This window comes from Rutilus rutilus (genome assembly GCF_951802725.1).
Source record: "Rutilus rutilus genome assembly, chromosome: 23".
NCBI classification, from domain to species: Eukaryota; Metazoa; Chordata; class Actinopteri; order Cypriniformes; family Leuciscidae; genus Rutilus; species Rutilus rutilus.
Window position 1 is genome coordinate 2,040,515 of NC_140233.1, and position 17,856 is coordinate 2,058,370.

The 17,856-nt window shown below is 40.2% G+C and overlaps 1 protein-coding gene across 5 annotated transcripts; it reads right to left on the minus strand.

The window, feature by feature from the left end:
- Positions 1–1,834: 1,834 nt before the first annotated feature.
- Positions 1,835–16,478, minus strand: LOC311283426 (uncharacterized protein). 5 transcript variants are annotated; one of them, XM_084397793.1, is made up of 5 exons: positions 16,228–16,478; positions 11,840–12,164; positions 6,193–7,444; positions 2,434–2,527; positions 1,835–2,156 (listed from the first exon to the last, which is right to left on the minus strand). In XM_084397793.1, the coding sequence occupies exons 2-4, from the start codon at positions 11,895–11,897 to the stop codon at positions 2,461–2,463; spliced, it is 1,377 nt and encodes a 458-aa protein (XP_084253919.1). In that variant the 5' UTR covers positions 11,898–12,164; positions 16,228–16,478; the 3' UTR covers positions 1,835–2,156; positions 2,434–2,460. The 5 variants fall into 5 exon arrangements, 4 of the variants coding, with proteins under 4 accessions (XP_084253919.1, XP_084253917.1, XP_084253920.1 ...); XM_084397791.1 differs by having other exon boundaries at positions 2,434–2,530; XM_084397794.1 differs by having other exon boundaries at positions 11,840–12,159; positions 16,228–16,467.
- Between the last annotated feature and the right edge of the window lie 1,378 nt (positions 16,479–17,856).

Here is a 17,856-nt window from a genome sequence, read left to right on the forward strand (position 1 = left end):
TTCATTGTTGTGATAACGCTGCACAGTTTTACGTGTTCTAAACAATTGTTGTAAAAGTACATTCAAACATACCCACATCATTTGCCAAAACACTGATTAATCTTTATGTATAACACATGCTATGTAACGAAGATCAGATGTTATGGGAAGAAGGAGGCGGGAACCGGCAAACATTCATGACACATTTTAATAATAAAAAAATATATATACAAAACTAAAGTAAAAGACAACAGCCCCTCACGGACGACTGCTGTCACAATAAAACACAACACAAGTTCAGGCCTGTCCTCTCTCGCTCTTCACTGTCGTCGCTCTCCCTTTATGCTTCCGCTCCTCCCGTGAGACACGAGACCGGTGCGTCACGCAGGTGTTGTCTATCAGACACGCCACCGGCCTTGTGCCGCTCTCTCACGGCCCTCGTCCTGCTCGCCACACTATATTTATTTGCATGGCCATAAACAACAGACGTGATAAACAATGTCAATAAACTAAATACAAACCTAAAGCAATAATACCCGTACGTTGATGTTTACGTTTATGGGACTTGTCTTTGTCGACAGAACCAGCTGCAATCGGTAAAGAATAATTGTGTTCCATAACGACTGCCAAAACAAGCTAACGTCCAAGACTCCACGCAGTGCGAGTGGAATCCGAGGGTAACGCGGATATGATGCAATTGACTGGCGACTCCCAGCTCATGCCTGCTCTAACGCCCCGTTTCCTTGGTTAAAATCGCAATTTTCTCACGATTTAAAAATAGTTGGAAACATTTGGGATATTGTAAGTAATCAACATAACAAAATATATAACACTGGCCTTGTGATTTTGGGATATTTTAATGCAAAAATCTTACATATTGTACCTTTAAGAGTGTATACTGGACCAAACACTTCCTATATGAGATTAATCAGATCGACAAAATAAAAGTAAATCTTACAACATCTGCACAAAAGGACACGAATGTGCACATGAACTTAACCGCTCTAGTCTGATGTATAAGTGTCGTTGTGGATTCCTTTAACAGTGCGCTGATACACGGGCAACTAAAGCACAGATCTTTTACAGCATTCTAATCGATTACAATAGTGTTCTCATATTAATGCTAAGTATATGACAGATTGGCGCTGCACATTTTGCACTTAACTGTATTTCATGATCAAACTGATTCCAGGCCTCACTGCCTTTCAAATCCAGTTTCACCTTATTTCGCCGGTCTGGAAGGCGTGCAGTCTAACGCTGACCAATCAGATCTCAGGTACCACCCCAAATGCTGCAATAACCAATCAGATCTCAGGTACCGCCCCAAATGCTGCAATAACCAATCAGATCTCAGGTACTACCCCAAATGCTGCAATAACCAATTAGATCTCAGGTACCGCCCCAAATGCTGCAATAACCAATCAGATCTCAGGTACCGCCCCAAATGCTGCAATAACCAATCAGATCTCAGGTACTACCCCAAATGCTGCAATAACCAATTAGATCTCAGGTACCGCCCCAAATGCTGCAATAACCAATCAGAAAAATAGACAAATATGTTTTTAAAGTCAGTGCGAACATCATTTTCATGATCGATAGTTGCTGTCACGAACGAGTACTCGTGCCCATCCCTAGTTATTTTATTGTTGCAAAAAAAAAAAAAAAAAAAAAGAGAGCATTCCTAGAACATTATTTATATCCCAAAACAATAACCAAACAGGAATCAAATACTAACGTTAGGGGAACGTTCTGTGTTTGCTGGGAAGCCCCTGAAGCAAACGTAATACTTGGCTTTCAGAACTGAAAATTATGAAATTATTTCTGATGCAAATAAAATTGGACAATAACAATAAGCTGTTGATAAAATGATAATTAGTTTAATTAAAACTGAAAACTAAAAGAGACAGATCTCAAACAATGAACAAGTTAAAATTTATTTTATCTCTGTTGAAAGTGTTACGGCCTCTTCTTCAGCTGAACATGGAAGTTTTTTTGCGGTGTAATTTTTCCGGTGCTCTTCTTCAGAATGAGCGATTTCAGAAAGGAGGCTCCAGTGAAACTCTTCCCGCATTGATCACATTTCACAGTTTCTTTCCGGTGTGAACTCTCATGTGAACCTTGAGACTTTTCTTGAGGGCAGAACTTTTCTATTCCTTTCTTGTTCACGTCCATCAGGTCTAAAAGAAACATTAAATCAAGTGAGATTTCAAATGAGAGACAAACGTGAAATGAAAAGTGAAGCTCAAAGTCAAGATCACTGATGAGTTCAATAGACATTTTAATCCCATCAAATCTGGTCAACAACTGCTGTGCACGATTATGATCTATTTTAATGTCATGAAGATGATGTGTGTTATAAGTCACAAGTTTGGTCATGAAACAATGTAAATCAGGTGAGCATCAGCATGTTCTTCATCATGATGAATGAATGAGGAATCAAGAATAAACACCAACCTCTTTGTTCTTCAGTATCATGATGTTTCATTCTGCAGGTTCTGGATCACTGGCGTTCTCTCTGTCCTCTCCTTCCTGATGCTTTCTGGCAGTTCTGCTAAAAACAAACAAGTTTCATTTCTAACAGACATGATGCGAGAAGAATAATCAATATTTCAGACTCTGGACTAGGCTAATCACATGTTTAAAAAATAGTGACATTGATCATGTGACTTAAAGGGCATCTATTATGCAAAATTCACTTTTACATGGCGTTTGACGGACACTGCATTTTTTTTAGCGTAGACCCGCCCTGAGTGAGCTAAACACAGTCCGTCAGTGTTTCAACGCCGGAGCAGCTGTAGACACCAATGTCTCCTAAGCGATTGAGGTGTTTTGTTATTGGATATAAGAATGAACATGGCAGTCTTCATTTACTCTCGTTGTTACTCGAGGATGGAGCTGTACCAACTGTCCGTGATCCAGCTTACAGTCTCCGGAGTGATAGGCCTAACGTTACTGATCACGACAGTAATGCACACTTTATTACAGTCAGAGTCGTTTATTACATCAGAGATGTTTTACGGATAAAGTTTACCAGTTTATTAAGCACCCCCTGAAAAGATATAAGGGTCATCAAACAGGTCATTTGAGCTCAAATGGAATTATTAATTAATTTATAGGGAATTCGAAAGAATCACTAATCACGGCCGAGTCAATGACTCGTCCAGCGTTCATTCGAACAGGCCGTAACTATCAACTCTGCAGCAGATATAAATATCCAAACTAGTGAAAACACTATTTATTAGCAAAGTAACTTAGATCAGCAGTTTAAGACATTAAATTCGTAAGCACATAACACAAGAACACTTCTCTTTAAAATCCAAACAAGACTATTGATATTGAAATTTGTTTGACATTTCTAATCGTAAACACAGTCCTGCTGAAGCCTGCAGTAATGTTTTTCATTGATGTTATGGCAGTTCACTGTGCTTCTTGTTTTTCGAGAATGTTGCACTCCTGTTTGTCATTGTGCATGAAACTTCACGCCAATAAATCATCAGAAATATTGCTGACTTGTGCGTCTCAAACGCCCTCTTTTCGTTTGTCTTAATGCCTGTTAGTTGTCCATGGATTTGCCTATATTTGGCATTGAAAATGGAAACGTCTTTAGACATGGAAAATCGTTTTCACAATGGATTCAATGAACACTTATGTCTCATGACATAGACCCCCACTTAAGGAGCGGATTCCAGACTCTCCTCAGGCGGCCAGGGCAGACCAGACAGTTCAGGCGGACCAGACAGTTCAGGTGGCCTGGGTGGCACGGCCTCCATGATCCTATCAAGGGACCCACTGCCCCCCCAAAACATTTTTCTCAGGGGCAACTATGGGGTTATGCTCAGGAACAGACACCGGCTCATTGCGTGGCAGCGGCCATCTCTGCTGAGAGCTCAGGTCCAGGCATGGTGGCGACCGTCTTGTCCGAGGGCTCAGGTGACGTGGCGGCAGCCATCTTGTCCAGAGACACTGGCTTGGCGGTGGCCATTTTGTCCGGAGACACTGGCTCGGTGGTGGCCATCTTGTCCGGAGACACTGGCTCGGCGGTGGCCATCTTGTCTGGAGACACTTGCTCGGTGGTGGCCATCTTGTCCGGAGACACTGGCTCGGCGGTGGCCATCTTGTCCGGAGACACTGGCTCGGCGGTGGCCATCTTGTCCGGAGACACTGGCTCGGCGGCGGCCATCTTGTCCAGAGACACTGGCTCGGCGGTGGCCATCTTGTCCGGAGACACTGGCTCGGTAGGCGTGATATGAAGCTCAGGCTTGGCAGGACTGACGTGAAGAAGCTCAGGCTCGGCAGGGCTGACGTGAACATCCTGAGAAGAAGAATCAGGCGTGGCCGCCAACTTGGCTGGAGATTCACCTTTAATGCTGCTAGATCCATAATTGGTCTGTTGTTCTGTCAGAAATGCAGGTTGAAGCAGGGAAGGATGCAGGATCTACTTGCAGCAGCTTTTATTTAAACAAACTCAAAACTAGACAAATACAGACTCAGGCTAGGGAACAGGATTTGGGAACAGAATAACCAAAGATAACAAGACAATGACAGACAAGGAACAGACTAAAACACAGGGCTTAAATACACAGAGAACAGATCAGGGAATCGAGACACAGCTGGGACAAATGAATTCAATGACTAATTAACAAGAAAAACTATAAAGGACTACAAAACTTGGGACAGAACAGGAAACAACAAAAGTGCACACAAGACAAGGGGAACACATGACAGGAACCATGACATAGCCCCCCACTTAAGGAGCGAATTCCAGACGCTCCCCAGGAAAACAGTCCGGGAGGGTGGTGGAGCAGAGGTGGGCCTGGAGACTGCGGCAGGACGGGAGGCCAGGGCGGATCAGACAGTTCAGGTGGCCTGGGTGGCATGGTCTCCATGGTCCTATCAAGGGACCCACTGCCACCCCAAACATTTTTCTCGGGGGCAGCTATGGGGTTATGCTCAGAAATAGACACTGGCTCAGGCGCCGTGGCAGCGGCCATTTCTACTGAGCATTCAGGTCCAGGCCTGGCGGCGACCGTCTTGTCCGAGGGCTCAGGTGACGTGGCGGCGGCCATCTTGTCCGGAGACACTGGCTCGGCAGCGGCCATCTTGTCCAGAGACACTGGCTCGGCGGTGGCCATCTTGTCCGGAGACACTGGCTCGGCGGTGGCCATCTTGTCCGGAGACACTGGCTCGGCAGGCGTGATTTGAAGCTCAGGCTCGGCAGGACTGACGTGAAGAAGGCTCGGCAGGCCTGACGTGAACAGTCTCTGGCTCGGCAGACTTGACATGAACAGTCTCTGGTTCGGCAGAGGTGGCGGCAGCCATCCTAGGAAGAAGAATCAGGCGTGGCCACATACTTGGCTGGAGATTCCCCTTTAATGCTGCTAGATCCATAATTGGTCTGTCGTTCTGTCACAAATACAGGTTGAAGCAGGGAAGGATGCAGGATCTACATGCAGCAGCTCAAAACTACTCAAAACTAGACAAATACAGACTCGGGCTAGGGAACAGTATTTGGGAACAGAATAACCAAACATAACACGACAACAACAGACAAGGAAGAGACTAAAACACAGGGCTTAAATACACAGAGAACAGATACAGGGAAACGAGACACAGCTGGGACAAATTAACTCAATGACTAATTAACAAGAAAACTACAAAGGACTACAAAACATGGCACAGAACAGGTAACAACAAAAGTGCAGACAAGTCAAGGGGAACACAAGACAGGAACCATGACACTTGCATTGACCACAGAGCTACCGTCTGAATCCTGTTAAGATAGCGTCTTATGCTCTTGCAAAGCCTCATTGTTGTAGCTTAATATTTTTATATTGCAATGTTTTATGTTGAAATGTTTTCATTATTTATTCAATTTAACTTCAGTAATTTCCGTATTGCGATTATGAATTCGTTTAACTACAATGTTTCACTTGAATTCATCTGCTACCATCTCTCAATCGCTCTCAATGAGTTCCGGCAGATTACGGAATAGAGAGAATAAACCGACACTTTTCAAAGTCTGTGATTGTAGCGCCTCTTAGCGGCAAAAGGCAGCAAATACACACCCGCAATTTTACCGTTCCCGCGGCAGTAAAAGTATTATTCTGGTTGAGTTCCAGCTGGTGGAGAGGAGAGATTTGACTATAGGATGATGTGTGGCTAACTTACACAGAAGAGTCTTTGTTACTCAGCACATGAAAATAAACTACTTACCGTGATGTCAGACTGGGTTGATATGGTTTCTCCACTGTATGGATCATCATGTGTCGCGTCAGGGTAGTTTTAATAGAGAAACTTGTTCCACACTGATCACACGTGTGCGGTTTTTCTCCAGTGTGGATCCTCTCATGTAGTTTCAGATTTGCAGACAAATTGAATCTCTTGTCACAGTGTGAACACGTGTAAGGTTTTTCTCCAGTGTGGATCCTCTCATGTGTTTTCAGATTTGATGATAGATTAAATCTCTTGTCACAGTGTGAACACTTGTAAGGTTTTTCTCCAGTGTGGATCCTCTCATGTGTTTTCAGATTTGATGACTGACTGAATCTCTGGTCACAGTGTGAACACTTGTAAGGTTTTTCTCCAGTGTGGATCCTCTCATGTGTTTTCATAAGTTCTGATCGACTGAATCTCTTGTCACAGTGTGGACACTTGTAAGGTTTTTCTCCAGTGTGGATCCTCTCATGATTTTTCAGATGTTCTGATCGACTGAATCTCTTGTCACAGTGTGAACACTTGTAAGGTTTTTCTCCAGTGTGGATCCTCTCATGTGTTTTCAGATTTGCAGACAGATTGAATATCTTGTCACAGTGTGGACACTTGTAAGGTCTTTCTCCAGTGTGGATCCTCTCATGTTTTTTCAGATGTTCTGACTGACTGAATCTCTTGTCACAGTGTGAACACTTGTAAGGTTTTTCTCCAGTGTGAATTCTCTGGTGCAATTTTAAACTGTTTGCTGAAATGAAAGTCTTCTCACACTCAAAGCACATGTACTCTCTTACACCAGTATGTATTTTCTGATGTGTATGTAAATATGGCAGCAGTGAAAAACTCTTTCCACACACAGAACATGAATGTGGCTTCTCCTTTGTATGAACTGTAAGGTGTTTCTTCAGGTCTGATGAACTAAGAAATGTTTTGCCGCATTTATCACATATGAACGGCTTCTCTCCGGTGTGGATCCTCATGTGACGCTCAAGATTTTGTTTGTATGGAAAACTCTTCCCACATTGATCACATGTGAACGGCTTCTCTCCAGTGTGGATCCTCATGTGACGCTCAAGACTTCGTTTGGTTGTGATACTCTTTCCACACTGAGTGCAGGTAAAAGATTTCTTGGCTCTTCTTTTCTTTAAAAATGTATTTTTAGTCTTTGAGCGACTCAAAGGTTTTTCTCCTGGTTGGACATAATGTTCCTCCTCCACTTCACTCAGTTCTTCAGTTTTCTCGCTCTCTTCCATCAGGTCTGACATGAAAAAAAAATATATTCAATTTAATTTTCAGTAATAATTCAAAGAGAGAAATAACTTGCGCCTAGTTTGGATAGTTTGCACACGCCCCTTAATGAGTGTCAGAAACTTGTGAGCCCACTAACTTTCTTCAAGAGAGCTCGCTTATCCTCACAGTTCCCTCTTAGCGCAGGTAACTGTAGATGCTTTAACTGCAGAAAGGGCCCATTACAAACTCTGCTTTAACAAAGAACCAATCAGCGCAAACCTGCACTCTCTGAGAGCCACTCATGTCCCGGGAGTCCAGAATCTGGGCGCGGACATGCTATCGAGAAACAACACTCCCCAAGGCGATTGGTCTCTCAACCCACAGACGGTTCATCTGATATGGAGTGTATTCGGCAGGGCGGAGGTCGACCTCTTTGCCTCAGAAAACAACACTCATTGTGCAACGTTCTTTTCAAAGATCATCACTGGCCCAGACTCCCTTTATATGCGTTCCCGCCAGTATCTATGATCCCTCAGGTCATCAGACGGATCAAGGAAAGCGGATGATCAGACCTTCTAGTAGCCCCCCGCTGGAGAACCCAAGCGTGGTTTCCAGAGCTGGTGCAGATAACGTAAATTGTTCCCTGGCTAATGCCAATGAGGAAGGAACTCCTCAAACAGGCGAACGGGACAATTTGGCACCCTTGCCCCGACTTATGGGCCCTCCATGTGTGGCTCTTCAACGGGTATCCTGGGACCTCCCAGAAAAGGTCTTGAATACCATCACTGAGGCTAGAGCACCGTCTACCAGGTGCCTCTATGCCCTGAAGTGGTCAGTATTCACTGGCTGGTGCTCAGCCAGAAACCTCAAGCCCCAGTCATGCGAAGTGTCAGCGATACTCTCCTTTTTTACAAGAACTCCAGGATGCGGGTTGCTCCCCATCCACGCTCAAAGTGTATGTTGCAGCCATAGCATCTTATCACGCTCCTGCGGCTGGCCAGTTACTTGGGAGAAACAATTTCATTGTTCATTTCCTTAAGGGTGCAGGGAGGATGAACCCCCCAGGTCCCCTACAGCATGGGACCTCTCCACAGTCCTCGGCGCCCTGAATGGTCCTCCGTTTGAACTGCTGCAATCGGTTGACCTCAAACCACTTACGCTGAAAACTGCTCTGCTGCTAGCCCTGGCATCAGTAAAGCGGGTGGGAGATTTGCAGGCGCTTTCTGTGAGCCCTTCCTGCCTGGAATTTGGGTTAGGTTACTCCAGAGTCAGCCTTTAAACCAAGGCATGGTTATGTACCTAAGGTGCTCTCAACTCTGTTCAGAGCTCAGGTTATCATTATCAGCACTTCCACCCTCAGAAAACGAGGGGGAAGATAATTTGCTCTGTCCTGTCAGAGCTCTTAAAGTCTATTTGGAGCATTCTTCGCCATTAAGGCAGTCAGATCAGCTCTTTGTTACGCTACGCAATACGAAGTGACCGTTCTCGAAAGGGAACGTACTCGGTTACTAACGAACCTCGGTTCCCAGAGAGTAGGGAACTAGTATTGCATAGCCTGCCGCACTATTGCAATCTGTCAGGGTTTGTCGTTTCAGTCAATTTAAATCTGCTATGTGGCCAGTTTGGGCGATATTTATGGGCTAAGTCCGCACCCATTTGGGAGACGTAGTTGGCGCCAAGTCACCTGATTGACGCCTGGCCATAGGATGTGCAGTTGGCGCAACACAGCAAATGGGTGAGCTAGACACTCTTCTGTGTTCACCGTGCAGCTGCACAGTGTTTTAGATTATTAGCTTCAATATATCTTGAGGAAAGGGGTTTCCGCACTGCGTATTAGCTACGCAATACTCATTCCCTACTTTCAGGGAACCGAGGTTACGTTAGTAACTGAGTACGTTTGACGTCTGTAGAAACTTTACATGTTGAAAGTGGCCGCGGCTTTAACTAGTTTTAAATTAATAATTGTTATTAGCATTATCTATGTCCTACATGTTTGACTCAACCATGTTACTTCTGACATGATTTTCCTCATTTCAAAAACAGAGCATTTCTTAAAACTGTGACAACCAGAAAGTGACATCATCTGGGCTCTTTCTACTGCATGATGGGAGGACAAGAAAATAATCTCAATCCATTGTCTCAGTTTTAACACAAACTGTACAGTAGGGCTGAACGATATTCTGTTTTAACATCGACATCGCGATATGCGAATGAGCGATAGTCACATCGCCGGAACATGCAATGTGAAGGGTAGTAGCACCCATAGTGTATTAAGAGAACGGTAGCACCAGGGTAACACACAGTAAACAGGAGTTTGTTGAATGTTTTTTTTGATGGGGTGACATACACGTTCCGCGTGCCTGCACAGTGATTTCACTATGACGCAGCTCACCGGCTCACCGGCTCACAGCCAACATTCACTGGCAATCCTATAGCTAAAAATGGGCGACGCAGAAAATCCGCCGCAAAAAAAAAGAAAGAAAAAGAAAAAAAGAAGTCAAAATCAGCTATTTGGGACTATTTCATCTACAAAAAGGAGGATGTTGACCAAAAAGAGGTACATTGCTGGAGTGTTATAAAGTTGTGGATGGTTGTCTTTTTAAAAAGTCTATTTTTTGTGTTCGCATTTATGAGGAAAAAACAATGTTACGTGACAGTTCTCCATTACGGACGCGACCGTTAAAGCAGCACTTAAAGACTGCTTTAAAACTTTCACAGAGACCTCAAACAGAAAGCACACAGCCTTTCTTTAAAGCAAATTTCGTTTTGTATTAATTGTATCTTAATTTTAATCAGTGTTTCATTATCCAATTTCCTGGATTTAATAAATAAAAAGTAAATATAGCAGACAAAATCATGACACGTCACGCCTGAACTGGAGCTTAAGCTATCATCCATGAACCGAAACTCAGCGTATAAGGTAGCCTACTCGCCTCACACACCAAAAAAAAAAAAAAAAGGAAAAAGAAATATATCTATTATCTACAGAAATCTCTACTTTTAAACAGAACCATTCAAAACAAAATACAACTATGTAATCTGTATGAAAAGTGCATTTCTCTCCTGCGCGATCACTAAGATCGCGAGTCAGTATTGTCAACTTCATCTTTACAGAAAACACTTGTTTATTAATAAACAATTAAAATGTCTCATTGTAATATTTTACATATTCATAATCATTACTTTTGCTGGTTCTTTGTGACAGCTTTTAGGTGCCGTTTAGCCTACATGAACGCGTCACTGCATCAGCACCGAAAACAGAGAGAGAGAGAGAATTTTTTTTATTTTTTTTTACTTTTTTTGAGGAATTATAGCCTAATGAACAACAAACATCTGTTAAGAGCGCCGCCACGTTGGATTGCGTAGAACGTTCACCGAATTCTGACAAAAATATGTTCTAATTTTGGAATAAAATATTATGGCCTTTGTCACTTGTAATAAAGCTTGCTTATTAGTGAAATTATTAATATCATGGAATGGTAATTATTGACTTTAGCCTGGATTGATGGCTCGCAGTATATATCGTTGGGGAAAAAATATCGCGATGTATTTTTTTTCCCAATATCGTGCAGCCCTACTTTACAGTGTTGATCATGTGGTAGATTTTTCCTTAAACCTTACTACGTACTTGGGTCTCAAATCGACGTCCCCTAAAATCTGCAGTCGACATTTAGTCTATACTCCAGCAAGTCTACAGTCGACTTCAGCTGAGTCTAAATACCTGTTCCCCTAACTAGCTTGCTTCCTGCGCAGGAATAATCGACAAACAATAATAATAATAATCGACAAACAAACCAGGCAAATGTCCTCTAAATGCTTTAATTACGGCCGCGGGAGTACTCGAGCAATTCTCAGAGAATCTCCCAAGAAGAAGCAAGGCCGGAGGATCTCGGACAATTTCCATTGAGAATCCTACCAGAAAACACGGATACAACAGTTTTTATAGAATAGAGATGTATGGCAAAATGATATGAATTTGATTGGTTCTTCATATGCAAACCTTGCAATATGAAGCAAAAAAAAGCAAACTTTGTTTTAATGATTTCTTCATTGTTAATCACGAGGTTCTGACACCTTAGTCATCTGTCTAGTTTCATTTCCCCTTTTTGTTATTTTTACACTCACACAACCAAAGTCGTGAGTTTTTTTGCCAAAAGGCACACATACAGTACATTCAGCCAAAGTACAGAACGTTTCAGTATACTGTGTTTCAGTGTAAGTTAAAATAGTATTTAGCTTGATCTGATGTTGATAATCAATATACAAATATCTCAAACCTCCCTTTTGTTGAAAAAACAAAACAAAACAGAACATTCTGTACCATCTCATTGTTTAACTGTTTATCTATATGTGATGAAGTGCTTGAATGTTTCTAACATGAATGTTCTTCAGCTTCATGAATGAATGAAGAATAAACACCAACCTCTTTGTTCTTCAGTATCTTCAGTGTGTTTCATTCTGCAGGGTTCTGGATCACTCATGTTCTCTCTGTCCTCTTTAATACACTCAGATTTCAGCTCTTCCTGATGCTTTGATGCTCGTCTTCACTTGTAGCTGATGGGAATTTACAGCATTTATTGGAACATAATTAATCCCTCCCTCTGTGGGAGGAGCTTCACTGATGATGTGATTGCAGTGGAAGGAGCTTTACTGATGATGTATTCCAGTGTGGGAGGAGCTTCACTGATGATGTTATTACAGTGGGAGGAGCTTCACTGATGATGTATTTCAGTGTGGGAGGAGCTGATCTGCCAAAATCAAACATTTCAATTACTGAGTTTGTTTTTATAATAAATGAAACTTCTAAGCATTTATGTCTGTCTATTTATTCATCGTACAGTATCTGATGCCAATTCATTAATTATTTTTATTGCTAATCCTGACATTATTCTGCTTCTTCATTAAAATACAGTTATCTAGAAATATAGAAACGAATATAAATCATTTAAATTCTTCCAAGTATAATAATGGTAAGAAAAATGGTTAAAAATATTATACACAGAAACAAACATACATAGCCTAGTACAATAGCCAACAAATACCCTCAGTCTGCTGACACCAATGAAATGAGCTTTAAGTGTCAATTTACAGGAGATCTGAAGACAAGATCATTAAAAGAATAAAATTTTATATGCGCAGAAACTGAAAATGATCATAAAACTTTTAAAAATAAAGAGCACCACAAGCACTATTGTTCCAAGAGTAAAACGCTATTCATATATTAGTATTGATTTAATGTCTTACGTGGCTCATTTTAAGCTCAATGTAAAGCATTTAGCAGAATCTGTTCCAGTATGACACTTGAGATCGATTCACATTTATTCCCTTAACAGAACTTTGACTTTTGACTTGACGAGACAATCACACAAACGAACACGAATCGCTCAGGTCTGAATGACCTCAACATATTCTCCTCATCAGGGACGTGCAGAGAGTTCCTCAGGGGCTCGAATGTAAAAAAGGGCTTACATATATATATATATATATATATATATATATATATAGTATTATAAGTATAAGTATATAAGTATAATAGAAGTAGCCTACCGGCCAAAAGTTTGGACACTACTATTTTTAACATTTTTGAAAGAAGCCTTTTATGCTCATCAAGGCTGCATTAATTTTATCTAAAATACAGAAAAAAAACTGTAATATTGTGAAATATTACTACAATTTGAAATAATTGTTTTACTTATAACATTTGTTACTTTTTTTCAGGACTCTTAGTTAAAAAAAAGAACAGAATCTTAAAATAGAAATATTTTGTACTAATATACACTACCGTTCAAAAGTTTGGGGTCAGTAATTTTCTTTCTTTCTTTCTTTCTTTCTTTCTTTCTTTCTTTCTTTCTTTCTTTCTTTCTTTCTTTCTAAATTAATTAATACTTTTATTCAGCAAGGATGTGCTAAATTGATTTTAAAAATGACAGTAAAGACTTATAAAAGAATTTATATTTTTATTTAATGTTGTTCTATTTAACTTTTTATTCATCAATGAATCCTGAAAAAAGTATCACATAAAAAAGTTATGGCTGTTATGGCACGAGTTATGGCTGTTATGGCACGAGTTATGGCTGTTGAAAATCTAGCTTTGCATCACAGAAATATATATATATATATACGTATATATATATTTAAAGTATATTAAAATAGAAACCTATTATTTTTAATTGTAATTTTTTTTTTCTGTATTTCTGATCAAATAAATGCAGGCTTGATGTGCATAAGAGACTTCTTAAAAAAAAAAAAAACATTAAAATAGTAGTGTCCACATTTTTGACCAGTAGTACTGTGCTATTATGCTATTTATGCATAATTATCTATGCTAGCATAATTATGTTTACTGCATAGTAAACTGTGTATCAATACATATAAGTGTCTTGAATACTTCTTGATTGGTCGGTGTATTATACATGACAAAAATGCTTCAATGAATTATGTAATATCTTAAAATATGTGATATGTTGATTTTTTTTATTTAATCAACACATGTGATAGATTTTTTAATTAGTAAAACAGTAAACTGTCTTTTAAACTAATCATAACTAACATCTAACACTTGAACAAAATGTACTGTTCGAAACCAAGGGAAAACTTGTGACTTTGAGTGTGTGTGTGTATAAATAACAAATAGAGGAAATGAAACTAGACAGATGACTAGGTTTGAAACCTTGTGATTTCAAGAGTAATAACAACAACAGAGTCTGGTTACCTTATAACAATAGGGCTTGTCTATTAAGAACCAATCAAAATATGTAATTTTTGTCATTCACATATTCTAAAAAAAACTGTTGTTTTTGTGTTCGCTGGTGGACTTTTCCCTCCACAGACGCACGTCGGTAAATTAGGGAATGAACTTGCGCTCCCGGGGGCGGTTCAGGGAAAAGAGGAGGCGTGTTCCGGCGCAAACGTTCCCTGGTGCTATTTTGCAGTTTCAGAAAACAATTCCTCCACAGACCAGGAGAAACCTCGTCTAAAGTCAGTGGCGCGTTATTCAGATGCTGTTTTAAGGGCGCATGCTTGGCCATAATGTAGCGTGAGCACAACGCACACACACTTTGCTTCTCTCATCTACACACAGACGCAGCAATTTTCATTTTTGCAAATCATAGGCTACATTATTACAAGGAAAAATATTCCACACGAGGGAAATCATTGTTGTGTCCATGAAGATGTGAAAAATAGTCATAAATCTAGTTTACACATTTACCCAGATTATCATACGCCTGTTTAACCGAAGCTAATCTGTGTGTTTCTCCATCCCCAATGTCACTTCTCTGTGTTTTACGGCCCTGACGAGTGCATATGCTTCACGTACTTTATCCTCTGCTGAAAAGAAATATTCACAGATTGAGAAGGAAGCTTTGAGTGTGATTTATGGAGTTAAAAAATTCCATCAATATCTTTGGGGAATATCCTTTAATTTGATAACTGATCATAGACCATTAGTGACTCTGTTTGGTGAACATAAGCACTTCCCAATGATGGCTGCCGCTCGCATTCAGCGGTGGGCTATAATTTTGTTGGCATATGATTATCACATCATGTATTGCAAGGCAGAAAGTCATGGAAATGCAGATGGCTTGTCACAAATTCCTTAACCTGACATTACGGATGTAGGAACAGAAGCCATTTCAGCAAATATCAACACAGACAAACCATCTTCAAGAAGCTCCTCTAAATGCAGCACAGATTGCCAGAATGACAAGAACAGATCAAGAACTTTCTAAAGTGTTTCGTTATGTCATGGAAGGTTGGCCAATTGAAGTGTCAGACGATTTGAAAGTATTCTATGCAAAAAGAGATGAACTGTCAGTGGAACAGGGATGATAACAGTTATGGGGCACACGAGTGATTGCAACATTCAAATTTCGAAAATCAGTTTTACATGAAATTCACTCAGGACACCCTGGCATTGTTAAAATGAAAGCTCTGACTCGTAAATATGTGTGCTGGCCAAAAATTGATACGGATATAGAAAGAGTGTCAACAATCCAGTTGATGATTCTGTTTAAAGTTATTAATAACAAATCACGAATGAAAGAGAAAGAAAAGAGCAGAATGTGTTTTATATTGAAAAGAAATATTAAAAGCACGATAAGTCGCGAAAGAGAACTGAATTCTACTGACGGGATGCTGTGCGCGGACAAGCAGTCTTTGTCTCCGGTTGCGCTCCTAAACGGCCAAATAAACACAGAAATATTTCAGAATGCCAAGTCGAGTATTCCCGTAAACACAGTAGATGCAAGTACTATGTACATTCTGTGCCAATTGGAGCAAAAAGCACAAGTTCTATTTAGTTATTTTTATTATGTTAATGCTCTTATGTTCAACAACATAAGCTTTAAAATTATTCACTTTAAGGGGACTAAAAAAAAGAAAAGAGACAATTTTTTGTTACTCCAGCACTTTATACTGAATGTCCTGTGTTTTTTTTTTTTTTTTTTTTACTTATGTGCAATAAATTTTGGTTGAAAAAATGAGAATTGTGTAAGAGAATCGTGATTCACATTTTAGCAAGAATCGTGCAGCCCTAGTTGAAGCAATAGCGAAGAATAGTGTCTTATATATATATAGTGTCATAGTGAACATGCGCACCCACACACACACACACACACGTATAAGAGAGCGATGGTTTCCTCATTAATATGTGCTTTCTGAATTGTTATTTATTTGCTAACTTCTCAATCTCAGGCTTCTCCGTTAATAAGAGCTGAATCTACATTCAAATACAGATTTTCTTTATTAACATCACAATCTACTTCACATATGTTAGCTAATGCACACAGAAGACTGAAGTGTTGGACTTACGTTGGTCTTCAGGAATGAGTTTTCTCTTTAACTCCTGCACTGTGGTGTTCCTGAACTCCTCTTCTGAATTCGCCACAGAAACTCTTCTTCTCTCCAGTCCGTGTCTCGTGTCTATAAAGTAGATCTGGAAACTCATGTTGAATGTGCTCGAACTTTAACTATATTCCCTCAGGATCTAGTAGTAACTGCACTGATGCTCACAGTGATGATAGTTTCACTTTCTCTGTTTAAACTCTCCTCATGTTCAGTCACTGCCCCCAGTGGCGGATACAGAACGTCATTAATAGGTGGGCCTGGTGAATATACGGAGGGGCCTCGGGTTTTTTAAGCTTATACACACCTGATTCCCGGGCTTCGTATTAGAGCTTTCACACTGAGCGCGGATGCGCTTCTTTTTTTTTCACAAAAGCGTGTGCTTTTTTACACCGTTCCATGTGCGGTGCGTATACAGCAGTGCAGAGATCGTTTCCGCACCGAGTCTATTTGCTTTTGCGCGCTGAATTAAAGTGACGTCGCATGGTTCGTGGTCAAAATTAACACAGATTGACATGAAAATATAATAATCTCACCATAAATGCGTTTAATTAAATAAAATGTAGTAATCTCATCATATATGCATTTAATTTAATTATACTCTTTTTCACAGTCATCTTTTTAAGGCTACTTTAAGACTGGGGTAAAGCAAGGAAAACTACAATTTACCTCAACAAGGCGACATAATGAACAACACTCGTCTCATTCGTGGAGGTGGAAAAACAAGTTCTTTGTGACATGCAAGATTTATTGTATTAAAACTTAAATGCAAAAGAAAAGGCATGAGAGTCGGCTGTTTTGTCAATTGTAAGTTTTAATTTTTAAATCTTTAAGATTTTAATATAAGTAGGCTACTACATGGTTAAATATTTTACCATGCTTTACCAATTTACCACTTGCTTGTGCAACTTTATAGACGTAGGGCCTATACACTGAATGATACGTTGTTTAAATTGTGTTAAAACGTTTATTAAAGAGTGCATGTGTACAAAGAGAATCGCAATGCAGACAAAACTTTTTATAAATAAAAGTTGCTGTATAACTTCTGGATCATTTGAAATACAAATATTGAGTAGGCTATGTTTTTGATGAAAATAAGCCACTAATGTTAAGTGTCTCACGACCATCCTCCTCCTCCTCAGGTATGACATGGTCCAGAAGTAGCCTATATCATCATCTAGACGTATTTTTTTTTTTTTTAAGTGTGTCAATGATAGCTGTTTAGCCATAGCTCAGTTAGGTTGCCGCTGCGACGGAAAACTTTTGGACCGAAACGCGCCCGCGCCCGCGGTGTTGCGTGATGCCATCACTGGACTGACACGTGATATGTCGACATAATATTTTTATTTTGTAGCTATTTTTCGTAGCTACTGTACATAAATGTCTATTAAAAAACTATTAAACATTCTAAAAAACTATTACAATGAAATTATTTATTAATTCATTATTATGAAAATAAAAAAATGTAATTGTTTTTATTAATCTGATTGGGCGGGCCACCGATCAATCTGGGTGGGCACGTATCCGCGCCTGCTGCCCACTGTTTCAGAGTCCTTCCTCTTTAATTCTTAAATGCTTCCTCTAGTCAAAGTCTTT